Source organism: Lathyrus oleraceus, chromosome 7 (genome assembly GCF_024323335.1).
Source record: "Lathyrus oleraceus cultivar Zhongwan6 chromosome 7, CAAS_Psat_ZW6_1.0, whole genome shotgun sequence".
Classification (NCBI taxonomy): Eukaryota; Viridiplantae; Streptophyta; class Magnoliopsida; order Fabales; family Fabaceae; genus Lathyrus; species Lathyrus oleraceus.
In genome coordinates, this window is record NC_066585.1 from 178,369,128 (window position 1) to 178,388,765 (window position 19,638).

At 40.2% G+C, this 19,638-nt stretch overlaps 1 protein-coding gene across 1 annotated transcript; it reads right to left on the bottom strand.

The window, feature by feature from the left end:
- Positions 1–18,608: 18,608 nt before the first annotated feature.
- LOC127102747 (DEAD-box ATP-dependent RNA helicase 57) lies at positions 18,609–19,612 on the bottom strand. The gene is made up of 3 exons (XM_051040086.1): positions 19,317–19,612; positions 18,891–19,216; positions 18,609–18,805 (listed from the first exon to the last, which is right to left on the bottom strand). Exons 1-3 carry the CDS (start codon positions 19,610–19,612, stop codon positions 18,609–18,611), a joined length of 819 nt encoding a protein of 272 aa, XP_050896043.1.
- Between the last annotated feature and the right edge of the window lie 26 nt (positions 19,613–19,638).

Genomic DNA, 19,638 nt, shown 5'->3' on the forward strand with positions numbered 1-19,638 from the left:
AATGTATTTAATTTTTCCAATGTTGTTGCTGATATCCCAAATAATGTGTTTAATTCTGATGTATCTATTGAACTCGATTCCGATGTTTCAGATGTTTATGTTTCAATGAATGAGATTTCTGAGTACGACTGTGATGTTGCTACTATCACCATTTTCCACCCAACTGCTCAGATTAGTGTGCCAGAAGCACAACCGGTGCCACCATCCACTATGACCATCACGACCCCTGGTCCTTTACCTTACACCAGTGAAAGGGCCATTCCATGGCATTATGGGGGGAGTGTATACACGCATGATCATGGAGTGGAACAACCACTGAAAATAGAAGAGGTGCGTGATCAGAAGTCGGAATCTGAAGTGGAGATAAAAGATCCCGTAGTGGACAATGTCGGTGGAATCGGGCGATTCACCAGAAGTGGTAGAGTGTTCTCACCACCTGTCACCCAAACTGATAATGCTGACGCCGCGGCGAAGGCCAAAGGCAAACAAGCTGTGAATGGAGGTACCTCTGCACCCCAGACTGGCTCTGAGCCTGCTTTCACGAAGGACGTGGACGAGTGATCGGAAAAATAGCAAGTGTACTATTTTTACCGATGTAGTAATAAGGAGTTTATTTCCCAGTATCGATCTCGAGGATTGCGTAGGATTTACTTATTTTAATTCGATTCTATTAAACAAAAGATAATGGTTAGGTTGTTGTGGAATTTAGAATAGTAACACGAAAATAGTAAAAAGAATTGATTAAAATAAAAGATGCTAGGGTGAGTGGTTGAGTTAGCCGGTTATGAATTTGTCCTGATTTCCTTACTACCTATGATACATTCAATCACCTAACCTCAGAATGTTCTTGCTTAAGTCCTTAAGGAAGAAACTATTAAACTACCAATTCTTACTCAAATGTCCATTCAATTAGTCATCGGTTTTAATCATACAAAATATCAAGGTTTATGGTGATTTATGAAAGGTTCTAGTCCTAGATGATGCATTCATAAACCCAATTGTGTGAAAACCCTACCAATCACAATCCTGTTATTGGAAGTCATAGATTAATTCGTATTTGTCCGATACAAAAACATAATAACATCACACAATTAAATTGAAATATATAACATAGTAGTCAAGAAATCATTGGTTCACATTCATAACATACGATAACATCAGGACCACCCCCTTAGCATCAGGGGGTTTAGCCTCTCATAGGACTTAAAGAATTCATAAAGTAAAGATTAGACATTACAAATAATTAGGAGAGTTTGATCTTCAATGGTGGCTACCCTTGAATCTCGCCGTCTTCAAATCCGTCGTATTCGCTATCTTCTCCAATGTAAAGCTTTCGTTCGTCCGTTCAAAAGTGCCTTCTTCTTTCTCTTCCGAGCCTTCTTATAGTTTCAGATGACCCTCTTCCAAGTTAAAGGTCCAAACTACCCTTACTGAGCAGAATCAGTTCAAACAGCAAAAATTAGGTTTTCCAAGCTGCGTTCAATCAACACGGCCGTGTGGTGGAACACGGGTGGCCGTGTTGTTCCTCAGGATTAATTTATTTCAGCATTAGTTACAGTAGCATCAACACGGGCCGTGTCCCTGCACACGGGCGCCCGTGTTAATGCACTGTTTTAATCAACACGGCCGTGTGGTGGCACACGGGTGGCCGTGTTGATCTCTGTTTTCTGTTTCAGCTTTTGCCCTGCTTGCCCAATAACACGGCCGTGTGGTGGCACACGGGTGGCCGTGTTGACCTGCTGTTCTGTCATATTTTCGTCCTTCCGCGTGTCCAAAACTTCACCATTCTTGCTTTTAAACCTGGAACAATGACACTACCCAAACGAAGCATAAACGAGATCTTTTTGACATAAATTCGTAATCGAATGTAATGTAATACCAAACCAACAAAACATGATACTTGACTCAAATGCAACTAAAAACAAACATAAATCTTACCAAGGTGATGAAAATATGTCGGATTTGCGGCGGGAATTCAATGGAAATGGTGACCGATCACAACCCCAAGCTTGTCTCATTGCTTGTCCTCAAGTGATGTATTGAGTCCAAACAAAGGTCACCCCCGAATTCGCTTTCCACAACGCAACCTAGTCTTTCACCATTCGTGTTCTACCTTTCCAATCGAGTTTCAGGTCTCTCCGATTCAGGCAGTTTACCACATTTCCACATCCGAAACCTCTTCACCTGCAAGCTTTTCACACACTCACAATATCTCTCAGGGTTAGGTGTGTACACTCACAGCACAATATACAATATCAAACTCTTAACTTTGAATACATTCTAATGTCACCACCACAGCAGATTCCACACACTTTTTGAGGTCTTTTTAGGTTGTAACGGGGCTTGGGTACGGTGAGATAAACAAAAAAATGGATAACAAAGGGTTTTTGAACTCGGTGGTCATGTTGTGTATTTTTTTCTTTCTTTTCTCTTTTTCGTGCATCACGTATACTCTGGGGTAAAAACTCTTTTGACTCTTTTTCTACTCAAATTTTCCGAGCATTTTATATCTGTTAGAGTCTAAGGTCTCGGCAAGTGCATTTTTCTCTTTTGTTTTTCTTTTGTTTTTTCTTTTTTTTTCTTAAAGAAGATACATACTATTTTTCTTTTTGTATGATCTCATCTTATGCACTTGCCTTCTGTTTCAAGATTTCCACCCCAAACTTAGTTTTATTGCACATTCTGCACTTCACACAATCATACCGAGTTATGACACAAAAGGAAATGGATGATTAAAAGTTAACAGGGGGTTTATGATGAATAATGCTTAACGTTAACATGGGGTTTACAATGAACAAAATGGCTACAGCTCAACGGGGTTTTACGAAGGGAAGCATACATATAGGGATGGCTAGAAAGGCCCTGGCTAAACAAACAACTTGCCTCAGTGTGTGTTGTCATGCTGTGACATGTCAACAGAACATACGCAAAATCAGAGTGATAAAGTCATACCTGGCTGAACTCTCATGTTGATATTTCGTGTTTGGCTTTTTGTGATCTCACCATGTTGGTTAGCTTGCAAGCTCTGAAGTCTCTTCGTGTTATGTGGTTCTTTCCTGACTTGGTCTTTCCATACCGCTTTCTTGGTTCGGTGTCCCCAAAATGTGTCCGACTTCTTTTATCAAGGTTGCATCAACTTCCGGGGTGCCTTATCAGCCTTAGTTTGAGGGGTGTCATTCATCCACTACCATTGACCCCGGGCTCGTCCAACCGTTTCTCATCACCCTGTACACACAGTAGGTCCAAAAGAACAGAAAACAAACAAAACAAACAAACATACTAATATAATGATAACATAACAAAAACAAAATAAATTGAAAGAAAATAAAACATGAAAAGCGAAAAACCACCCCACACTTGAACTAAACATTGACCTCAATGTTTAAATTCAAACACGAAGGGGACTTACAGTGCTCACTGTTGAGGAGGAGGCGGAGGATCGTGTGGAAAATGCAACATCAGACGTTGCATCATGGCCTGCATATCATCCATGACTGTTCCTTGCCGGAACAGTTCCACACTCTGTCTATCAAGTTCCGCACCTTGCCTGGTCTGCTCGGTGCGGAGAGTTCCCATCTCCGTCTGGATCCAACCCCATTGATCCTGCGACATAAAGGAAGAGCCTTCACCCGGTAGGCTCGAATCATGTGGGGGCGGCATACCGTGGGTCTCATCTTCTTCCATGTTCTCACCTGAGAAATCATGGTCCAACTGTGCATCTTCCCCTCCCGCTTGGGCTGAACCTGCGTACAACCAATTAGCAGCATTGGCTATGCAAATGGATCCAGGTGCCGGAAGTGCGAGCACTTCCGCATTGTGAATCATCAGCGCGTAATGAGTTGGCCTGATGGCAATCATTTGTTGATTGACTAGCGTGTGCATGTCAATCCTAGTCTTGCCCATTACTGCAGTCTCTTCCATCAGCAGTTGATCATATCGGAAGTGTCCCGCTATCTGTGTGATCATACCACCTATAGAAATATCCCCAATAGTTGCATGGCCCACCTGTTTCAGATGATTGGCGGCGAAAGCCGCTACATTTACTCGCTCATTGTGAGCCATGCAATACAAAAAATATAATTCTCTCTTTTCCGCAACCCCAGTACTATCACCCCGTCCGAACAGGGTGTATGCCAACCCTTTTTGTGCATACCGAAAGCACGGGTTGTGAATTCCAGAAGCCTTTCCTGAGCTGGGGTTATACCCCGTTTTACCTGTAATAGCTTGCCAGAAATCAATAGCAGAAAAAGTGTCCGGAGGGGATCCGGGTCCAGATACCGGGAGTTTCAGAATACTCCCCAGTTCTGCAACCGACAGCTCATGATCTTCATCAAACATGCGGAAAGTAATTTGCCCATAAAACTCCAACTCCGACCCTGTCCACCTTCTCCGCATCTTGAACTCAACCGTACTCAAAAATTCAAGGGTTATCCGAGCGAAGGTCGGTGCCTCAAATTGCATGTATTCCAACATACCAATGGTGTGGAACATGCGGTGCACTTCCTCTTTCAAACCTAACTCATCCAGGGTGGCATCACACATATATCTAGTCGGAATAAGCTTACGTTTGGCTAGAATGGCATACCTTTCTTGATGCTCCTGTTGGTCAAACAAAATGCCATGATTGTTTGTAGAGCGTCTAACCCGTTGCTTTGGTCGAGAGGACGTGGCTACCTCCTTTTCCTTGTTTGCACGCTTTGGAGGCATAATGTACCTGACAACAATTTCTCAAAAATTCAACGAAAAGGTTAGTGAAATCTGCAACCGTCACTGTGTAGAGGACGACGAGGGGAACACTTTTTGTGAAGGTGAGTTGATGTGAAAGTGAGTGGAGCAAGGAGAAATTTGAAGCTTAGTATGATGGAACCTAGGTTAACAATGGAGGAAGAGGTAGAAAGAGGTTTCCAAAATCAGAAAAAGAAGGGATGAGTGGTGTGGAGGAGATATAAAAGCAAGTTGGGCCCACTATTGAAAATACCCAAAACCAAAAATTTTGAAATTTTTACCCGTTACCAACAACACGGCCGTGTCTATCCACACGGGCACCCGTGTGAATTTTCTGTTTTAATTCACACGGCCGTGTGTCATGTAACACCCTTCTAAAATACCCCAATAATTAATTAAAACAACAAAATATGAATCAGAGTAGATATGCAATTTCAGGGTGTCACACTTGACACTTCACACCATTCACCAAAATAACTTGTCATGCTCATTTATTAATCAAAATAAAACATTGCACAATTCGCAGCGGATAGAAATTAACAACATGCAAACCATGTAACACATTTCATGTAAAATTGTTCAACAACCAAAAATGAAAACAAAGTAAAACATCCCGTCCCGATGTTACATATACCAGAGCATGACCCACTAAGGAACTACACTAGACTCCAAGCACTAGCTTCTACTCAATCACTGCTCGTTACCTGAAACATAGTTATAAGGGTGAGTTCCTCAATCGATATAATAAGCATTATAAAATATCATGTAATGCTAAGTAAATTAACACATTCATCACCCTAATCATATCACACATTCAGCAACGGCAACATCAACTCATAATCATACTCAACACAAACACAAAACACACGTATAATATTGGAATACATCCATTCATATTATACGCCATACATACATTATGAAATGAGACTCCATGCATGCGGTACCGACTATTCGTGAACACATAGTTCAACCTCACCGATCAAACCCAGATACGGCTACCAAGCTCACTAGTCCCACTCATTTGAGACCTAGTGACTCCCTCACTAATTCCTCACCATGGGAATTAGCTACCACCATAAAGGTTATGCTATGCATGCTAAATCACCTAGCATGCAAACATCAACAACAATCCACAATGGACATATGCTCACACTCTAAGCCATAAACAGTCCATCCACAATTGCATACATAATAGATATATTCACAGCATTATGCATACCATCATACATCATCAGCATATTTATCACAGAATCATATCATGTCATGCCAAATAATAAATCACAGTATTAGCACACTCTACTAATACCTATACTGCTCAAAACAACGGGAAATGATCCCTACTATATCATACATCAGCTAAATTACATTACTCAGCTGAAACGACCAAAACTGCATAACAACAGTTCAGAAAAATCAAACTTCTGCCCATACACGTATGCCTCATGCCCATACGCGTATGGCACATTTCCTAGCCAAGCCCATACAATATGTACACATAATTCAATTCCAAAACGTACACAATATTTAAATATCAATTTTTCACTTTTTAAACAGTGTTAACCTGTTAACGCAATTGGTTAACCTGTTAACGCAAGACAGAATACAAATTTTACAGTATTTCAACAGTGTTAACCGGTTAACGCCCTGGGTTAACCTGTTAACGCAAGACAGAATGCAATTCTAACAGTATTTCAACAGTGTTAACCGGTTAACGCCCTGGGTTAACCTGTTAACGCAAGACAGAAATTATTATTTTTTAATTATCATAACAGTGTTAACCGGTTAACGCCCTGGGTTAACCGGTTAACGCAAGACAGAAAGCTGTTCCTGCGCTAACAACGAACAGAATGCAGAATTACCCGCATTTTTCGCCGTTGGAGGACTTCCGGACCTCCGATTTCGATTCCGTAAAAAGCTACACGTCTAGAAAATTACGACTCATCCAAATATAGATTCATTCACAGTTTTAACGTAATTTATTCATCACAATTCAAGGGTATTTATCAAAACCTAATAATTCCTATTCAAGCCAATTAAGGATTTCAACCTAAAATATGTTCCTACCCATTGACCCAATCATACTAACCCATAATAATAAGGATTTCCCCCCTTACCTGAGTTAATCCGGCAAATCCTTTAACTTCAGGCTTTTCCCTTCTTCAACCCTTTTTTCTCTTGCTCTTCCTTTTTGCCCTTTTTCCACTTTTTAGTCGCTTCTCTGTTTTCACGTGTAAAAACCTTTCTACTAAATGGGACTCTTTACTGATTCCAAAAATCGTTCCAATTCCAACTTTATTATTCCAATAATAATAATCCAATAATATTCCAATTATTTAATTAAATTAATAAATATACTAATAATAATATATATGAATGGTTTATCTTTTATTTTGAAAAATAATACCCTCTCATTCATATTATCATCATAATATACTATTAAACTTAAATTAAATAATTATCATATTTTATCGGGGTGTTACATGTCAACACACGGGTGTCCGTGTTAACTTACTGTTTTAAACAACACGACCGTGTTAATCCACACGGGCACCCGTGTGAATTTTCTATTTTAATTCACACGGCCGTGTGTCAGCACACGAGTGGCTGTGTTGATGCCCCTGTTTTTCACATTTTCTGAATTCGGAAATGCTTCTTTGGTCTGGCATCCTGTCACTGCGACTCGAGTATGACTCTGGTATTCTTTCTCCTTACCTGCAACACATGTCACACCCCTACAAAAAAAAAAGAAACGACAAAAAAAAAATAAGTTAGCAATCGAACACGTGGGTTGCCTCCCACGAAGCGCTTCGTTTAACGTCGCATGGCTCGACGGTTGCCCACTTCATTAGGTGAGGCGCATCTGGTCAATCAAATCCGGTTGTTGGCCTCTGTAATATGGCTTCAGCCTCTGGCCATTTACCTTGAAGATATCTCCATTGTCTTGGTTCCTAATCTCTATTGCCCCGTGTGGAAAAACCTTATGCACGACAAATGGTCCGGACCATCTGGACTTTAATTTCCCAGGAAACAACTTGAGCCACGAATTGAACAACAACACCAATTGTCCTTCCCAGAAATCTTTCCTGATGATTCTCTGATCATGCCACTTTCGATTTTGCTCCTTATACATCTTTGCATTCTCATATGCCTGATTACGAAATTCTTCTAACTCATGAAGTTGAAGAATTCGGGATTCACCAGCTTTTGCAAGATCACAATTTAAGAATTTGGATGCCCAAAAGGCTTTGTGCTCCAATTCCAAAGGAAGATGACAAGCCTTACCATAAATCAGCTGGTACGGAGACATGCCAATTGGTGTTTTGAAAGCGGTTCGGTACGCCCATAGCGCGTCATCCAGTTTGATTGCCCAATCTTTCCGTGAAGCACTAACTATTTTTTCCAAAATCTTTTTAATTTGCCGATTCGACACTTCAACTTGCCCACTCGTTTGGGGATGATACGGTGTGGCAATTTTGTGCTTCACATTATATTTCTTTAATAAGTTCTCCATGAGCTTATTTAAGAAATGTGTTCCTTCATCACTGATAAGTGCTCGAGGCACACCAAACCTGGAGAAGATATTTTGTTTAAGGAAGCTTACCACTGCTCTAGCGTCATTAGAGGGGAGAGCTACGGCTTCCACCCATTTGGAGACGTAGTCCACAGCCACCAGAATATAATTCTTCCCAAATGAGGGTGGAAATGGTCCCATAAAGTCTATTCCCCAGACATCAAATAATTCCACCTCAAGCATGCCTTTTTGAGGCATCTGATTCTTTCTAGAGATATTTCCTGTCCGTTGACATCTGTCACATTCTTTCACCACTACTTGAGCATCCTTAAACAACGTGGGCCAGTACAACCCGGATTGGAGGACTTTTGCGGCTATCCTGTCTCCACTAAAGTGTCCCCCATAATCTGAGTCATGACAAGCCTTTAAGACTTCATTTTGTTCTTCCTCAGGGACACATCGACAAATTAGTCCGTCTACCCCTTTCTTATACAAGAATGGTTCGTCCCACAAATAAAACCTGCAATCATGAAGAAACTTTTTCTTTTTGTTATAATCAAAGTCGTCAGGAATTATACCACCTACCAGGTGGTTTGCATAGTCCGCAAACCAAGGAACACCCACCACCGCGAGGATTCTTTCATCTATAAACTCATCCTTTATGGGATAGTCCTCTTCCGTCTCTTCAATCGGAGACATTCGAGACAGATGGTCAGCAACGGTGTTTTCACACCCCTTTTTATCTCGAATTTCCAGGTCAAATTCTTGCAACAGCAAGATCCATCTGAGCAGTCTTGGCTTCGAGTCCTGTTTAGAAAAGAGATATTTCAACGCAGCATGGTCAGTATAAACAATTACCTTCGTTCCCAACTGTCGCAGCCTGAAAAATACAGTGTGCGAAAAAACAACCGGCGAAGAAGAAAGTGACAGGAGAGTCGCCACCGTGCGTTATTTATCCCGAAGGAGGGAAGGGAAACGCTCGAAGTAAACCTGGAGAAAGGAAAGGAAAAGACAAGGTCTCGCAACCAAATCTTGGGTTCGGGAGTCGATTATGCGAAGGGAAGGTATTAGCACCCCTACGCATCTGTAGTACTCTACGGGATCCACTCTTGTTGTTTCTTGTCTACAAGGTGTGTGTTTATCTAATGTACTATTTACTAAAAGGGTCAAGAGAAAAATGACTCGCACGGATATCGCATCCCTTGCATACGTATCTCATCTGGAATGAGAATCAGAGTCTTCGTAGCTCGGCTACCTATGGGTGAAGGATAAGTGTGCTCGCTAAGACATCGCGTCTTATGCCTACGTATCTCATCGGGAATGAGAATCAGAGCAAAACGTAGTTCGGCTAACTACGGGAATAAGGGTCTCGATTGCAACTAGGGCAAGAGAAAGGGAAAGTCTCGATCGCAACGAGGGCGAGAGAAAGGATCGCAACGAGGGCGAAAGCAAACAAGGATTAGTTGTTAGTCGTTAGTCAAACTCGGCAAGACATCGCGTCTTGTGCCTACGTATCTCATCTGAACATGAGAATCAGAGTTGCCGTAGTTCGGCTACATAGGGCTTGCCATCTGAACATGGACTTACAAAAGGAGGACACCAGTTGTGTCAAAGGAGAGTGGGCAATGTGTTCACGTCCTAGCAGTAGGTGTCGCAGCTCGCTGAATCGAGTCTTAGGCAGTTACCTCTTTGCAATAGGACGGATTGACATGCCACAGGATCGGAGACGCACGGAAGGTCTAAAAGAAATGGGGAAGTTCTGCCCTAGAGTTGTCATGCAATATGTACTTAGGTGTTAGGATTTACAAATCTACACTCGGAAAAGCGTCATCTATCTCTACTCAACAAACGTATCTGAAACATTGTTTTGTATCTCTTATGACAATACATCTTTCATTTTAAAAGGTTTTTGATTGGTCGCACGGCGGCGAGAAAAAAAGTTTGATTGGTTGGATGTGCTTTGAGTGATGGCGAGAACCAGGATTGGCGAGATATACATCTCGAATCCTAGCCTCAGGAGTGCATGGTATACACCATGTTCCATTTCCATCTTTATTTGCAAAAGTGTTTAATAGAGAATTAAGTGTTTTGAATTTGATTGAGAAAGGGTTTGGAGAAACCGCATTGACAATTTTAGGCGATGGCGAGAGTTAAGATTGGCGAGGCATACGTCTCGAATCTTAACCTCAGGAGTGCATGGTATACACCATGTTCCATTTCCACCTTTATTGAAAAAGTGTTAAATAAGAATTAGGTATTTTGAGTTTTTGTTGTGAAAATGACTTGACCTAGATCAAGTATTGATGGGCGTTTGAGAAAGATTTGAATGAGTGTTTGAGAAAACAAAGTGGGTAAATTGGATGATGGCGAAAGCTAGGATTGGCGAGATATACATCTCGAATCCTAGTCTCAGGAGTGCGTGGTATACACCACGTTCCACTTCCATCTTTATTGAAAAAGTCTTGACTATGAATTAATATTTTTTGAGTTTTTATTAGAGAAAACGGCTTGACGTTGAATCAAACATTTGATGAAAGTTTGAAAGAAAAGGAATAGAATAGGAATGAATTGATTTGTTTATTTGAGAAAACACTCGACGTTGGATCGAGTCTTATTATTTTTATCTTGCGGAAATGGTTGATTTTATTCTTGTGTTAGTAGCTAACTAAACAGTCAAGCAAATAAAGAAATGAAAAGCAGTAAAATTATTACACATCGGGGGAGTGGGGTACATTTTGTCAAATGGGGATTTGAAATACTGAAATAATTAAATCGGGCCCAAACAACAAATAATGCAATGTATGAGTGTAAGTGCAAGAGAACTGTCTCATTGTAAGAAGGCCCAAGAGTAAGCCATGTGAAGAAAATAACACAACAAGTTATATTTACAACACACTTAAAAATTAAATCGAAAAAAAAGAAGATAAAATCGGGATTTGCACGGATGGAAATTGAGGGACATACAAAACCTAAATAATGTGCTCAAAGCCGGTTTGTGCATGTTGACAATAATCGAAATATCATATGCGATTAATCGAAACGCGGCGAAATACTATCACTATATCAATAAAAAATAATCATGGATAAATAACAAGAAAGATGTCAAATCCATAAATTAAAAAAAATCGATGTTTAACATTAAAATCAACAAGTGTTTAAAAAGAGGAGAAAAAATAAAAAAATAAAAAAATAAAAGGTTTAAAATAATAAAAAAAATGGTAATAATAATAAAAACTAGTAAAAAATAGAAAGTATGTTAAAAATGAGAAATACTGAAAACCAGGGATTGAACCCAGAACCTAAAGTTTACCAAAGCACCTCCTTACCAACTCAGCCATACAAGCATCCTTGTTATATGAACTCAAGCACTAATACATAGCATGAAAATGAACCAAACTCTTAAATAAAGCACAGTTGAAAAACAGTAGCAGAGCTCAAACAAGTTCATCTTAACGCACAGAAATACTGCTTCTTTCCATTTTCAATGTCAAAGATTTAACAACAAGATATTATCACAAACAAATAGGCGGCGGTATTACTCAATGAAATCGAATCGTAACAACAACCACGGTTACTTCAGAAGAATGCAAAGCAGAATCGAAGCATAGAAATAAAGCTCGGAAAGGAAGATAACCGGTTGCGGCGAGCTCGACCGATGAATGCAGACAAGCGTTGCCTTCAATTCTCTCCTTCTCTTTTTTGAATGGTAGCCGCCAATCCTCTCCAAAAACTAGGGTTTTTCAGCTCTCTCTTTTATGAACAGTGGCCTCTCTTTTATAGTCACACTGCTAGGGTCTTTTGAATTGGCCGTTAAGATCAAAGGGGTGTTGGACTTGGAAGTGCTTTCCTGTGCTCCTCTGTTGTCTATCCCATTTTGGTGCTTGCTCTGAAAAAGGTAACTTGTACCTTGTACCTTCTCCTGGAAATATTTTGATTCCCTTTTGTTGCTTGTTAATTTTTACCGCCGGTAAAAAGATATTCACGGCTGCGAATTTACTTGAATATGATACGTATTGTTTGATGCTTGGAGGATCAATTCAACTTCTTTGCTGCAGAAGATTGTTGGTGCAATTTGTCTTCTAAGTTTAGAGGTTCTGGATCCACATCTATATCACTTCTTAGAGGTTTAATTTCGTCATTTGAATGGCTTGAACCTTCCTCACGCCTTGCTATATCTGAATCGAGTGGTGCATCTTGCCGCATAAACAGCAGAAGCAGCAATCATCGAAGGATTATACGATGATACAGTAACATAATGCATCATAGAAAGTTCAGCTAGGAAATTCACCATGTTTTCCATCTGTTCATCAGAGGGAGTGGAGGCTTTGATTTACTTAGCATTTATATCCGGCTGTGAAACCATGTAATCATGTACAGGACAGTCATCTTCACTGAGTTTGTAAAACTTGCAAATATCATCAATATACTTAGCTGCAGCCAATTCATTATCTTTGTGAGTTGCATCCATATTCATTCTTCCTTCCATAGTTAAACTTTCGACGGTTGCCAACAAACTCCATAGATTTGTAAGTTGCACCGGCCACCAATATTTCACCAATAATTTGCAGAATTAAATCCTTTTCAAGCGAATAACTTGGCATTCCTCCATCCAATACAAATCTCAGAGTTGGAGGCATTTTGAGCAAAAGCTTCCCTGCTTCCAAAACGAAACCGGCATCAGTATTACCAATCCCTGTTGCAAATTGACCAAATGCTCCAACGGTACAAGAGCAGAAGTTTGACATGGACCGGCCTTCATTTGAGTTTCCATATTGGTCTTCTACTAAATATTTCCATTCACAGGTTATCCCTTCAGAAGCTTCCTTAGCTGATTTTCGAAGTGAAGACTACTAATTATTGGTTCTCCTGGACCACATCATCTGCTGTCGGCCAGTCTCCGCCGTCTTTTTGCGCCCCAACATGGATGGACCAAATACTAATCCTTCAAGAATCTGAGATACAAGGGTGTCGCATTACGCGAAAAACCGGCGGGAAAACAAGAACAACAGAGCCGCCACCGTGCGTTATTTATCCCAAAAGAGGGAAAGGAAACGCTCAGAGTAAACCTAGGAAAGAACATGGTCTCGCGACCAAAGAGGATGGGTTCGGGAGTCGGTTATGCGAAGGGAAGGTATTAGCACCCCTACGCATCCGTAGTACTCTACGGGATCCACGTACAAAAGGAAAGAATATTGGTTGCTAAACACTGCTCAAACACACACACACTGGCTGAAAGAGACACAAGAAACTGACTGAAACTGACTCGGCAGGACATCGTATCCTGGGCCTACTTAGTCTATCAGGCATAGACATCAGAGTCGAAGTAGTTCGGGCTGGGGAAACGACACATGCTCGCTAGGATATCGCATCCTATGCATACGTATCTTCTCGGACGAGAGAAGAATCAGAGCATTCGTAGCTCGGCTGACACGCACACAAACAAACACAGGCAAAGGCAAACGTGGAGCCTGAATGCCAATCACTGGACTTACATCAGCATCTGAACCAAAACACACACACTGGAACCCAAATGCCACTCGATGGACTTACATCGGCTTCCAAGCACACAACAACATAACAAGTTAATAGGGAGTCGGGGACTCGAGCCTATAACTGTCAAGCACACACTCAAACAAACAGACAACAAATTGCTAAGGAGTCAAGCACTCGAGCCTAGCAACTGTCAAACAACACACACAAAAAGAAAAAAAGGCGCCCGGAGAGATCAACTCAATCTCCTGCCTACATACTTCATCTGGTGTGAAGATCAGGGCGATGTAGTTCCCCTACGCAAGGAAAAAGGACTAGCCTAACCAGATAACAGAGGGAGACACAACACTAGGCAGACTACGACTCGAGCCTAGATGTTGTCATGCAAAGTCGTCCCTAAGTTAAGGTTTCTAGCTAACTTGCACAGGAAGCAAGCCTACCCTAAACATGACTTGCACAGGAAGCAAGCCACACCTAACCTAACTTGCACAGGAAGCAAGGGTCTCGATTGCAACTAGGGCAAGAGAAAGGGGAGGTCTCAATCGCAACGAGGGCGAGAGAAAAGAATTAGTGTTAGTTGTTAGTCAAACTCGACAAGACATCGCATCTCGTGCCTACGTATCTCATCTGAATATGAGAATCAGAGTTGCCGTAGTTCGGCTACGGAGGGACAAAGGTCTCGATTGCAACTAGGGCAAGAGAAAGGGAAAGTCTCAATCGCAACGAGGGCGAGAGAAAGGAAAAGGCTCGATCGCAACGAGGGCGAGAGAAAGGAAAAGGCTCGATCGCAACGAGGGCGAGAGAAAGGATCGCAACGAGGGCGAAAGCAAACAAGGATTAGTCTAAACTAAACCTAACTTGCACAGGAAGCAAGTCAAACAAACATACAAGCACAAGTAGCACACACTATATACACACAAGGGGCTCACACAAGGGTTAGGTTTTAGTCGAGGGGTCATATCAACCTCAACAAGCAAACCTCTGGAAATGGGTGATGGTGCTCTTAACCTTGACATTGAGAGCCAAGGTGAAGCAGATGAAAGGAGATGAGGGGTGTGCCTCATTGCTCTTATCCCTGGCCAGGGAGAGCTCAAGACAAGAATGTGTGGGTTCAGAAAGTGGGAGCCCTTCTACACATTTGATACTGACTCAACTGTACAATTGTACAAGATCTTGGGTTTGTATCTGCAATGCATCAACACAGTGGTGTGAGCAAAGCAGAAGACACACAGAATAGCAGGGGATAGGTTGCTTATCCCTTGATTCTGCCAATTGCCTCTTCACTTAGGAGGTCTTTGACTCTGTACAAGGACAAATTAAACATACACAAACATTGCCTCTTAAGGAGGACTTCAGACAGTTGCCTGGCCAAGTAACAGGCCAGGTCTTCCAGACTACATGAAGAAAAAGGAATTATACCTCAAGCAAGTTGCTAAATAGCAAAGCAAAGCAAGTTCAAAGAACTTAAGCAACTAATGGTACCTGAAATGGTCAAACAGATCAGTACACAGTTCAACAGTCAAAGCAAAAGGAAAAGAATCAACAGTCAACACAGAGGGACCAATGTGCAAAGCACAAGACTCAAATCATATGAGTCAAGCCACCTACAAAACCAAGAGGTTATACAATGATATTCAAGCAAGCTCAATCAAAAGAAATTGATCTCATTGGTCATTTGGTGTTCAACCTGAAAACATAAACTAAAAAGTGAGTACCAGGACCACTAGGGCAAGCCTAGGGTCAAAAGAGAATGAAAAAACCAAAACAGCAAGCAATGCCCAATCAAAACCAAGTTCAAACATATAAGGAGCAATCCCAATTGGTTTCATGTTCATATCATGCATCATCATCAATTCACAAGCAAAGGAAGTCAAAGCGTGGCAAGGGATAGCTCAAAGAAGTCAACAGAATGACTTGCATCAAAAGTCAACTCAAACATTTTCAAAAATCACCAAATAAATCATGATCAATCCTAACACCTAGCATGGTAAGAATGTAAAATTTCATCACATTTGGACAAGTGTAAGGCAGTCAATGAAAATCATAAAGTCAAAGCAAATTTGAACATGCTCAATGAAGTCAACAGCAAGACTTAGCTCAAAACCAAACATAATCAATTCCAAAAATCACCAAATAATTCATGCTCAATCAAAATCCATAACATGACATGCATATAAAATTTCAGCTCAATTGGATCATGGGAAGGTGGTCAATTAAAATCAGAAAGTCAAAACAATTTCAATCATGCTCAAAGAAGTCAAACAAACATGTATCAACTTCAAAAAATCATAACTCAATGACAACATATAAGAAATGAATGGGATCAACACCATGGAAAAGCTTAAGATGTCTAGTATGCACATGTAAAAATTCATGATCATCCAATAAAGTATGAGAATTTCCCAAATGGAATGGCAACATGTATCACACAAAGTCAACATTTGACTAGACAGGGGAGAAAAATCTCAAACAAATAGGAAATGGCACAATTAATTCTAAGAAAATTCACATGTGAACTAGACATATAAGAGAAGGTTCATGCAAAAATTGAGGTCAATTGGAAGTCAGGAAGCATGTCATCAAAATTCATGAAATTGCACAACCATGGTGTGACACAAGTTGTCACACCCTACTTCAAAAAATCACAACTCTCAAAACACATAGGATAAAATCATGATCTTTACACCAAAATAAACATGAATGAGTGTAGATTGAGCACAAAAAAATTCAGGGTCATTGGATATATCCTCATCATTTCACAATGGTTTTGGCAAGATGTACAATATTTGGTCACATTCTACAAACCCTGATGCCATTTAAAATTCACTGATCAAAAAAATCTGGAAAAATAATGACAAAAAACTAGACAATCATATGAACATGATGCAAAAATTCCCACTGGATTTGGATTTGAAATGAATACAATATGAATTTTGCAAGATTGATGATCAAATGAAATGAAAATAAGAAAAATAAATGAATTAATTTGAATTATTAATGAACCGGATGGCATTTCAGTAATATTGAAACTCACTTATCAAAACGGCGCCGTTTAGGCGCGGCCAGGGAAATGTTTTGATTGGCTCATGGGCCAACAGTAACCATACAACGTGAAACAAACAAGAATCTGGGCAAGGCTTATGCAATTAGGGTTTTTCTGGGTACAGCAACAATATTCATCACCTTCAAATCGAGCTTGGTTCAAAATTTTCCAGAAACTAAAATTGAATACACACAAATGTTCATCTAAGCATGGCAAGCACGAATCCAGCAATGATTTTCATTAAAACACAGCATACATCATGAATCGAGCAAGAATACGAATCAACATCAAACTTCATTTCAGTGTAACTTCATGAATATCCAACCATTTTCGAAAATAAAAGCATCATGAAACTCAGCATGGAGAGATCTACACTAAGCATGGCATGGATTTGAGAAATAGATAGATCGATCTCTTACTTGTTTTTGAAGAAAATTGGAATTCAGTTGTTGTTTTGATGTTTGCTGGTGAAACAGATGAACCAAAGTCCTCCAAATGATGATTGGTGAAGATAGTTTAGCTCAAAGAAGCTTGACAATACCTCAATCCAGATCTGCCATGGAAGTTGCTTTGAAATACCAGTTGAATCAGGGCTGCTTACAGATGTGGAAATGTGGTGAAAACAAGCTCACAAGGTTGCTTGGGTGATGAAACAACAATGTCCAGATCGTGGCCTTTGGAGTATTTTGCAGTTTTTGGAAAATGGCAAGGAAATCAAATTTTAGAGAATGAATGAATTCTGTGTTTTTAGGCAGCTGCTAGGGTTCACAAATGACAGAAAATATGTTATATATGGTCTGTTTAACATCTCTTAATGCAATGCTAATCAAGTTTTGCTCAATTGACACCATTTGCTAATTTGCCAAGTTTGGTCCAAATGGAGGTATGATGGTAGTATGAGCTCGAAATGGGCCTTGCACAAGTCAGAAATGATGTTCTGAACTAATTCCAATTGGTCATTTGGATGGAAAATGTTTAAATCAAAACTTCAATTTTGCACCTCACTTGAAATTAAACATGATAGTTCAAAAAGGGCCATTTTGATTGGCAATGTTTTGGTACATGAAATTTACATTTTTGGAAAGAGGAGGTTAAATGTGGTTTGTTGGAAAAAACCTCACCAATTTTGGCCAAATGGTTTGAGAGATATGGCCTTTTGAAGTTCAAGATTTTGTGAAAATGAATTGATCATATCTTGACAACCATACATGGGAATTGAGAGTTCTTGGACTTTTTGGAAATGGGAGAACAAGATCTTCAACTTTCATGTTGGGCAAAAATTCATTTGAAGCTTTTATCATGATGTACGTTTGGGATCAAGAAGTTTCCATTTTTGGCAGTTAAAATTACAGGTCCAGTTTCTATTTTTGGAAATTTTCTGTTTGGCTTCAAATTCTTCAATGATGTTGTTTGCCATGATATATGAGGCCTATTGGGACATGAATAAGCTCTCTCAAACCAAATCCATCCATCAAAACCATAAAATCAACCATAGTTGACCAAGTTTGACTTTTCTAGGGTTTCTGACTGATTGTGCATGGACTGATGACCTCTGAGCCTTCAGTCTTCGACCTGAACACTTCAAATGGATCTCCAAGTCATGTGAACATGTTGGACCAACCCTAGGGCCTTGTCTCAATGAAAAACACACTTGCTTGCTTGGTTGACTGATCTCCTGATCAGTTTGACCTAATTCTCTTGATTGGCTTGCACTTGAGGCAAAAGGGACAATGCAATGCTATGCAGTGGATCATGTTATGCTATGACTTAATATGAAAATGTATGTACAATGACAGGTGCAAATTTGAGGTGCTACAAAGGGAAGTTTGTCCCTGTGGTCTAAGACAAGCATCCATGAGTTGTGTAACTACAATAATAAGTGAAACCTGCAGAAAGAGAAGATGATGGTTCCTCGCAATCCAGTTCATCAGCTTGAATAGAATTGCTTGGATGGAAAACACATTCAATGTAGCCAACACCAGAATTTGAATCAAAAGAATTTGAACGATCTTCCAAATCCGATTTCATTGTCATGTCTATTATAGAGGCAGTTTGTGATGAACTTCAGTCATTAATTGAGGGAGAAATAAATTGCATTCTGCCACTATTTCCATGCATTACCAGATCGACCAATTCCGTGGATATATGCCGATGCAGAATCTGGGAAATCATAATTGATCATGCAGTTAATGCCTTTGAAATCCATTCCTCGAGCAACCACATCAGTGGCAATCAAAACCCATGTTTTACAAGCTCTGAAGTTGTCAACTGCGTTTTCTCGCTCTTCTTGAGACAAATCAGAATGGATGACATCAACTCTAATATTGTCGAATGCAAGTTCACCATACAGCTCCTTGACTCGCTCCTTGCTTTGGACAAAAACCCATACTGGAGGATTTAGACTCTCTGCAAAACTCTGCCGAATTGCTATAAGTTTTCCTTCTTCACTTCCAATAAAAACCAACTTCTGCTTAATTGTTTCAGAAGCCACATTCTTCTATTGAGGGATTTGTGCATGCTTTGATAACAACATCAATCTGCTTGAACATTCCAGACTCAAATAGCTTATCAGACTCATCAAGGGCAAGATACTCAACTCTGCTGAGATCAAGCTTTTTCCTCTGGGTAGCCAAGCGTAACCGAAAGGGCGTGGATATAAGTATGTCATAAGGAAATTTTGAAAAATCAGAACCTTCTAAAAGATGTTTTGTCATTAACTTGATACGAAACTTTTCCTCTTTGGCCAACTTTTTGCATTCTCGGTATGTTTGACCAGATAATTCATGGCTATGACAGATGATAACAGCTCGAACGCCACCTTTTGAATGAGCCTTGAGCTTCATGAGCATGGGACACACAAATGCAAGGG

What these genes read in the sequence shown, in the direction of transcription:
- LOC127102747 (XM_051040086.1), bottom strand. Translation starts at nt 19,612, where the DNA reads ATGAAGCTCAAGGCTCATTCAAAAGGTGGCGTTCGAGCTGTTATCATC. An exon ending in AAGCTATTTGAGTCTGGAAT is followed by an intron (nt 19,217 to 19,316) that starts GTTCAAGCAGAT and finishes TTTTATTGGAAG; the next exon opens with TGAAGAAGGAAAACTTATAG. An exon ending in CCACGGAATTGGTCGATCTG is followed by an intron (nt 18,806 to 18,890) that starts GTAATGCATGGA and finishes CCTCTATAATAG; the next exon opens with ACATGACAATGAAATCGGAT.